General features: G+C 47.6%; 1 protein-coding gene across 1 annotated transcript; it reads right to left on the minus strand.

The window, feature by feature from the left end:
* Nucleotides 1-1,029: 1,029 nt before the first annotated feature.
* Nucleotides 1,030-1,742, minus strand: LOC103637907 (uncharacterized). Its single transcript, XM_020544190.3, has one exon. The coding sequence runs from the start codon at nucleotides 1,513-1,515 to the stop codon at nucleotides 1,201-1,203; it is 315 nt and encodes a 104-aa protein (XP_020399779.1). The 5' UTR covers nucleotides 1,516-1,742; the 3' UTR covers nucleotides 1,030-1,200.
* Nucleotides 1,743-7,875: the final 6,133 nt, after the last annotated feature.

Consider the following 7,875-nt stretch of genomic DNA (forward strand, 5'->3'; position numbering starts at 1 on the left):
TCAAGGAGAAAACACGCTCGTCCAGAAAGAACCAAGTAATCAAGATCGATACACAATCTAGCTGTACATACATACGAGCGAACCATTTCGCAGTACTATTTTACATAACAGATGATATACATACTAGTAGTATGGATGTGTTTTTTCTGCAGTTACCTCCGGTGGCTTGGGGCTAGACCCCACCAGTCAGTCACTACCGAAAACGTATATTTTTACCGAGTGTTCTTATATTTACCGAGTGTAAAATCTCGGACACTTGGTAAAAAAATTATTTACAGAGGATCCTGCCTGTAGTAGTATAAACTTGCAAAGCACCCAATGCAAAGGACCGACGAGTGGCGGAGCTCCGTAAAAATAACGTCCCGGACCACTTTACAAATATAACGATGTACTACTCATTATTTAATTTTTTGCACTTTAGGGTAGTAACATTTAAAACAATTTAGTGGAACTGTGGTAGATAGGGAAAGAGAATCAGACATCCGAAAACAATTACTCATAATAGAGGAGAATCACGGGCACATGGCAGCAGACAGTCAACACTCAGTACAGAGCGCTCGTCGTTCAGGTGTTCGCTGCCCATTGGCCAGGGATCGGAGGCGCTCCGCCCTCGCCTATGAATAAGAAAAAAAGGGAATCAGGTTGAGGAAGTTGTATAGTTTGGGAGAAGATATAATGGTAGGGGCGGATTTGGGCAGTGGCGCGGCGCCAGTGCAGGCCGCGCGTGTCATTGCTAATGGTCGCAGGGACGTTCGAGGCAGACTGGCGGAGGTGGAGGTCGGACTGACGGTGGCGGATGCCTGAGTCAGAGCCCGCCCGCCCGCCTCGGAGGTTGTTGCCTTGTGATATTGCAGGATTTGAAGAGTCTGAAGGCATGGAGAGCGATAGAGGACTGAATGGAGGCGGCCGCGCCGCTGGCAACATAGAAACGCAGCCGCGCAGATTTGCGAAATAATTGGAAGAGCCTATGTTCTCGTGACTTGAGCGACTGAGAGAGACTGCCAGCGTAAGGCTCAATCGATGCAAGCAGAAGGTCTTTCGGACAACATTTTTAGCCTGAAATATATTTTAGGCTATATTTTTTGGTTAAAAGAAGACCTATATACAAAAGGATTTTTGGTTGCACCCGGGCCACGGCCCAGCTGGCCCGAGACCAAATCCGCCCATCAACCCGACGATTAACTCACACGTACTCACTCGCTACTCGCTAGCAGGTTCAGCACCGGGATCCATCGGCGAAGGCGACGGCGCGCGGTCCTCCGACTCCGGGACGCCGACGGGGACGTCGGAGAAGGCGGCCAGCACGCGGCGGACGCTCATGCTCCGCATCGGGCGGAAGCTGAACGACCTGGCCGTCATCCCCGCCGCCGGGGCGAACACGCCGGACGACTTGCGCAGGATCAGGTAGACCAGCGCCTGCACCACCGCGAACACGGCCACCTTGAGCAGCGCGTCGCCAAGCAGAAGCTCCGGTGCCACGATGGACGACGTCGTCGTCGCCTCCACGTTGCCCATTGCTCGCTCGCTGCTGCGCGACGACGGAGGCGGTGTACGATGCTCTCTGCGACGACGACTGTACGTACTGTGTGCGAGCTAGCTTAGTGGATGATGATGGAGGGGGACGTCGGACGACGTACGGTCTATATAGAGCGAGAGCGAGGGAGAGGGAAAAGATAGGTACCCGTTTTCTTTGTGCAAGCTAGCAGGCTTGTACGCAATCGATAGTGTGTGCTGGGATTTCAGACACGTGTTTGTGTTCGATCGATCGATCAGAGAAGAAACCAGGGCGGTGCTTGTGGGCCAAGGAAGGAGGCGCGCAAAGCCTGCACGTTTCGTTTCCACTACCGAATCACAAGCTACTCATCATCCAGCGGCCGTACCAGACCGAACTCGTCATCATCCATCTCGTGCCATTTGGTTTGGCTGGTTGCCGCGGCTGGCCTAAACACACACACTCAGTCTGCACAGAGCGACAGGATAACGTGAGCTCACGTGGCGGCTAGCCGGTTTCTCCGGACGCGGTTCCACCGTACGTTACAGGCACTCGATCGGCAGCTAATTAAAGCGCCCTCTTGCCAGCCAAGCAAGTGCTCCGTGTCACTACGGGAGAGACAAACTTTATCTAGCACTAAATATTTTACCGAGTATAAATTTACGGGCATTAGACAAAAATCTTCTTTACCGAGTGTTACGCTAGGCAAAACAAGACACTAGACAAATCAGTTGTTTGCATAGTGTCCACCACTAGGCAAAGCAAAACACTGAGCAAATTGAAAGTTTGCCTAGTGCCAGACACTACGGTAAATCGGAAGTTGGCCTAGTCAAAGAAAAACACTTGGTAAACTGCCGTCGTCACCTAACACCATCCACCCACCGTTAACTTTACCAAGTATCTGACTTCGACACTCGGTAAAGAAGGTCTCTTTGTCTAGTGTCAGACTATAACACTAGGCAAAGAGTTATTTTGCCTAGTGCCTTATTTTGACACTCGGTAAAATATTTTTTCTTTTCTTTTTGCTTCCAAAATTTTTATGATGTCTTTCTATAGCACCTAGAACTGCATGTCAACTTTTGGTAATTTTTTTGAAGTTTTTTTTGCTATATTTACTAAATTTATTTCATTTAATTGAATTTATTTTGATAATTTAAATTTGAACAACAAGTCATTCGCATGATGGAAAATTGATATTCATGTTATTTATTATAATTTGAGGCCTTATCCGGTAACAGAATATAAATTTCAAACATCATGTTCACGAAACATGACCACAAACTTACGGTCCAGTTGTTTTTTAATTGTATATAAATCAAACAAAGTTAGAAAATCATTAAACTTGTCGAGATGTCATGATATCATATGTGGAGGCTGTGATAAAAAGTTGACAAGGTTTCATAAAAGTTTGACACGAACGATAGTTACCACCTAGTCAGCCTCCACATTATATCATTAAACTTCTCTCTAGGTTCTTTGGTTTGTAAGCATTGTACATAAAAACTTTTATGAAATTTTGTCAATTTTTTATCATAGCCTCCACATATGGTATCATGACATCTCGACAAGTTTCATGATTTTCCGACTTCGTTTGCTTTTTATGCAATTTAAAAACAACTGGACTGCAAGTTTGTGGTCATGTTTCGTGAACATGATGTTCGAAATCTCTGGTATGTTACCGGATAAGGCCTCAAACTATACTAAATAACATGAATATCATTTTCCATCCGTTTTTTCTATTATGCGAATGGCTTGCAGTTCAAATTTAAATTATCAGAAGAAATTCAATTAAATGAAATAAATGTACTAAATATAGCTAAACATTTAAAAATTTATCAAAACTTGACATGTAGTTATAGGTGCTATAGAAACATATCATAAAAAGTTTGGAAGAAAAAAGAAAAGAAACAAATAATTTAACGAGTGTCAAAGAAAGACACTAGGGAAAGAGTCTCTTTGCCTAGTTCCTGAACTGACACTAGGAAAAGTAAAAATGGGTATTTTCTTCATATGCTTCCAGTAGGACAATGTGTGCCGAGTGTCGCCACGCTGCACACTCGGCAAAGATTAAAAAAAATAAATTTGGGGCTTGTTCTGACAAGTGGGGTCACGTGCACTAAAAGCAAGTGACTAGTCGACCACTGAGCACAACACCTCCAGTTCGCATCCAGTGACAAGTGGGGTCACGAAGCTTGGACTTGGGTCTTGGAGCCTTGGATCGGTCCAACCCTAGCGTGGCGGTGGCGGCGGCTTCAGATCCAGCCTGTGCGCTGGCCATCAGCGATCTTCTAGCGGCGTGCTCAGCTCAAACCTCTGGTTCTCCTCCTCCGTAGAGTACTCGAGTGAGTCCCTGCACTCCTAGTCTCCTCTATCGTTCCTGCTCTTCCTGGCTTCTCCTCCTCCTCCGGCCGACCGACCTGCTCTCCCCGTGCCCTAGCTCCTACTGTGACTGACTAGCCATCTCTCCCCAGCTCCCTCTCCTCTAGCCTGCTCTCCCTGGCTCCCCCCTCCAGCCTGAGCAGTGGAGCGCGACAGCGCCCTCGCCCACACTTTGCCAGCCGCCCAACTGGCTCCCTCTCAGTCTCACGCGCACAGCTGCAGCGGCCAGCGGCGTAGTCTCGCCCCACCCGACTCCCGCAGACAAGGTGAACCTCTCCCACTCAGTCACACGGCTGCAGCGGCCAGCCGGCTCCCTCTCAGTCTCACGCGCACAGCTGCAGCGACCAACCAGCTAATTGCAAGTGTCACCAATAACATTTACTGGATGTTCATTGGAAATTTGGGTGGCAACCGGCAAAACTAATTCTATTGTTTTATTTGTGGGGCTCATTTTAGCACTCATTTGCATCACTAGTACAAACAGTCAACTATAACCTTCATAGAGTGCCAACAGTGTTTTCAGGCATTTCCTTAGGAACATGAACTTGTTTGAAGTAATGATGTTGCTATTTACAGTTCAAGGCATTCTTCTTCCCATGACATGTTTATTTAGTTCTATAAAGGCTTTTATGGGTGCTCGGTTCATCATCCTTTCCTGAGAGGAGCATCTCTTCACTGCAATATTCTAGTTTTGCGGATTAACTTGAGTGTCACAATTATGTCTTATGATTACATATTCTCTTACGATTATGTCTGTAATTGATTTAAGATTTGAAGTGAACTTTAGTAGTTTATGCAGGATTACTTGTCTCCGATGTTGCAGTGCTATTTGTTTGTGCAGGATTGGATTGCAGTAATTAAATGATAAATCATACTTGGTTCTTTTTACTGGAGTGGAGCTAGAGTATATTACTAGTATTGTTTCATATTGTTTTTACTAGTTGATCCCTACATATTCTCTTACAAGAATTTAGAGAGTAGGAACATTGTGTAGATGCAATTGTTGTTTATGTTACTCTCTACTATATATGTTAGGCGATGGAGGACTATGAGTGGATTTACATGGGCCGCTCAGGTTAGGGTCAGATCACCAATGAATGGATCAACAAGACTGATGCTTTCTTGGAACGGGCAATTGGTGAGGCTGCTAAAGGAGTGAGTAGAATTTGTTGTCCCTGTAGTAAATGTGCAAACAGGAAAAGACAAACAAAGAAGGTCATGACACTCGGCAAAGACACTTTGCCGACTTCTCTTTGCCGAGTGCAACACTAGGCAAAGCCTTTGCTGAGTGTAAAAGAGGCTTTGCCTAGTGTCTGCGGCACTAGGCAAAGAAGACGAGTCATGTAGTGGTGCTTTGCACAGCGTCGAGACTAGCAACAACCGCTCATGTATGCTTGCTTGCTTCGCAAGCCCAGTGGCGAGTGGCTGATTGTTGCTTCTTAGCTTGTACAAGCAGCTCAGCAATCTGGCTATGGTGAACGTCAGCCGGACATGCAACACCGAAGGCCACGACATCCACATGTTCTCCACCGCTGCAGCCCTGCGCCAACCTCTTTGGCTACGCCACCGGCACCGCCAAGGGTGGCATGCCACGAACGAGCGTCGTCGCCTACAAGGTCTACTGGTTGGGGAGTGCACTACTACCGCCGTCCTTGCAAGCTTCGAGTCCACCATCCACGCCGGTGCAGACGTCATCTCCGTCTCCTTCGGCTAGGCCGCACCCCTCGACGATGATGCCAAATCCATCTTCCATGAACCCATCATGCACTCATGCTTGGCTCCCTCCATGCCGCCTTCCATGGCATCTCCGTCATATATTCCACTGGCAACTCCGCCCCCTACGACAACACCGTCGTCAACATCGCGCCATGGGTGACCACCGTCGCTGCCACCACCATTGACAGGGACTTCTCCAACATCCCTCGGCAACAACGTGCGCCTCAAGGGGATGAACCTCAAGTGCACCACGCTGAACTTCAGCGTGCTCTACCCAATGGTCGACGCCGCGCGCATCACCCACATCACCTCCAACCCATACAACGTCGTTAGCTACGAGCACGACACCCTTGACCCTATGAAAGGATCATGTGTGGAAGTGTGATTGATGAGAGAGGGATGCTCCAAATAAGCTAGACCGTTGGATTTGAGTGAGTAAAAGAAAGGAGAGATTTAGACTAATCTCATCCCTTGGTTTTAAAGGTGGGATGATTCTAGGTGCATTTGTTTGGGTGGCTATTGCAAAGTTTGAAGTGGTGCTTTATATAGTGGTATAGATAACATGCTAAGCTAATGTATCTGCTTGTACGTTGCCATGTTTGCGAGCTTGGCTAGCTAAATTTCTGACCTTTTTAAATTCTTTTATTTACCCTCTTTCAATCTAATTGACAGTGCCGATTGTAGTTAATCTCACATTATATGTTGGATTTCAATACAAATTCGTGTATTAGAGATATAGTGATTATTATGATAAATCTCTAAACATGGATGGAAAAGGAACCTATTTGACTAAATGATTTTGTTATTTGATGATCAACATAACATGTGGATTAATGTGTTTACTAGTGTTTGTGTTTGTGTTTGTAGCTTACAGGATGCAAAGTGTTTTTGAACTAAGGCAATGAGGAGATCAACGCTTCAAAGAAGATATTATAAAGTCATATTGAAGACCTTTATACATGTTAAGAGTCCAACACACCAAGAAGTAGAATTGGGATGCAAAGCCACAAACAAAAGTGAAGTTAACAAAATTAAGACAAAGGGGTGACTGAATTAGAAGTGTCTCACGATTTTTTGGTCTACTCAAAATCGATATGGCTTCAACTCTGGGATGTATAGCTTTTTATTAACTTTCTAAAAAGTCCAACATCATCAAAATCTAAGTTCAGAGCTAAAAGTTATGCCCACAATACAAAATTGGGTGTGCTGAAAAAAACCAGCAGCACAAGAGTGGTCTGCACAAGAGCTCCGGTGCGCCAAATCTGCTCAAACTGACATGGCTTCAATTCTAAGATGTAGAGAATTTTATTAGCTTCCCAAAAACTACAAGATTAGAATTGGAATTCAGAGCTAAAAGTTATGACCAAAATACAAGAAGGGTCCTAATCTACGCAAGAGGTCTGTGTGCCACATGGCTAGTTCAGTGCGCCATAGGACTGGTCTGGTACACCATAACACATGAGTCGATGAACTAATCTCTACTACTCCTTAAGAGCAGAGTGTAGGTGTCCACAGTTTAGTGGTGCACGGTTCTGCCTGTGCCACGGATGGAAGGTCCCGCGATTTCTTGCCACGCGGATGGAAGGTCCCGCGATTTCTTGCGGCGGATGAAAGGTGCCATGGATCCCCCACCCTCCTCCCCACACCGCCTCTCCCTCTGCATGTGCTCCACCTCCCCAACCGCCCACAACCACGCGTCCTCAGCTCCTCGCCTCCCCGACCAGCCTCCACCGTGCCATGGTTGCCGCCTCTCCTCTCACCTCATCATCTCCCACTCCTCCCAGCGCAGCCAACGGTGACAGGAATGGGGTTGGGTGTAGTGCGGTGCCGCTCGATGCGCTGCTCCTCGCCCACGCTCGTGCAACACAGGAAGACTTTCCCCAACCGCGACGGTAGATCCTCTTCCACACACCCGACGGTGCCTCCACCTCTCTGGGTTCCCCTCTGCTCCTCGTGCCCCGCTGTAGAGCAACCACAAAATTAGGTTCTAGTTGGCACTCTCCCTCCGCCGCCACCACACCTCGCGTGGCATCCTCCATGGGCGAGGCACAGTCGGGCCCTCGCCGCTCATATCTCCCCTTCCATCCGCCACGCCCCCATTAGGGCTCTGCATCTCCCCTTCCATTGGCGCCCCTCCGTCGCCGCCCCGCAACGATCCCCTCCATTGCTTCCCCCGGTACAGGTGCCAAAGCTGCCATCCTAGATCTTGGCCTCCAGTGCGAACCCCTTGGTGGCCGCCTCCAGCTGCGCTGATGTTGTGCGAGGGAGAGGAGCGAGGAAGGGCAGCG

Source organism: Zea mays, chromosome 9 (assembly GCF_902167145.1).
Source record: "Zea mays cultivar B73 chromosome 9, Zm-B73-REFERENCE-NAM-5.0, whole genome shotgun sequence".
In the NCBI taxonomy this organism is placed as follows: Eukaryota; Viridiplantae; Streptophyta; class Magnoliopsida; order Poales; family Poaceae; genus Zea; species Zea mays.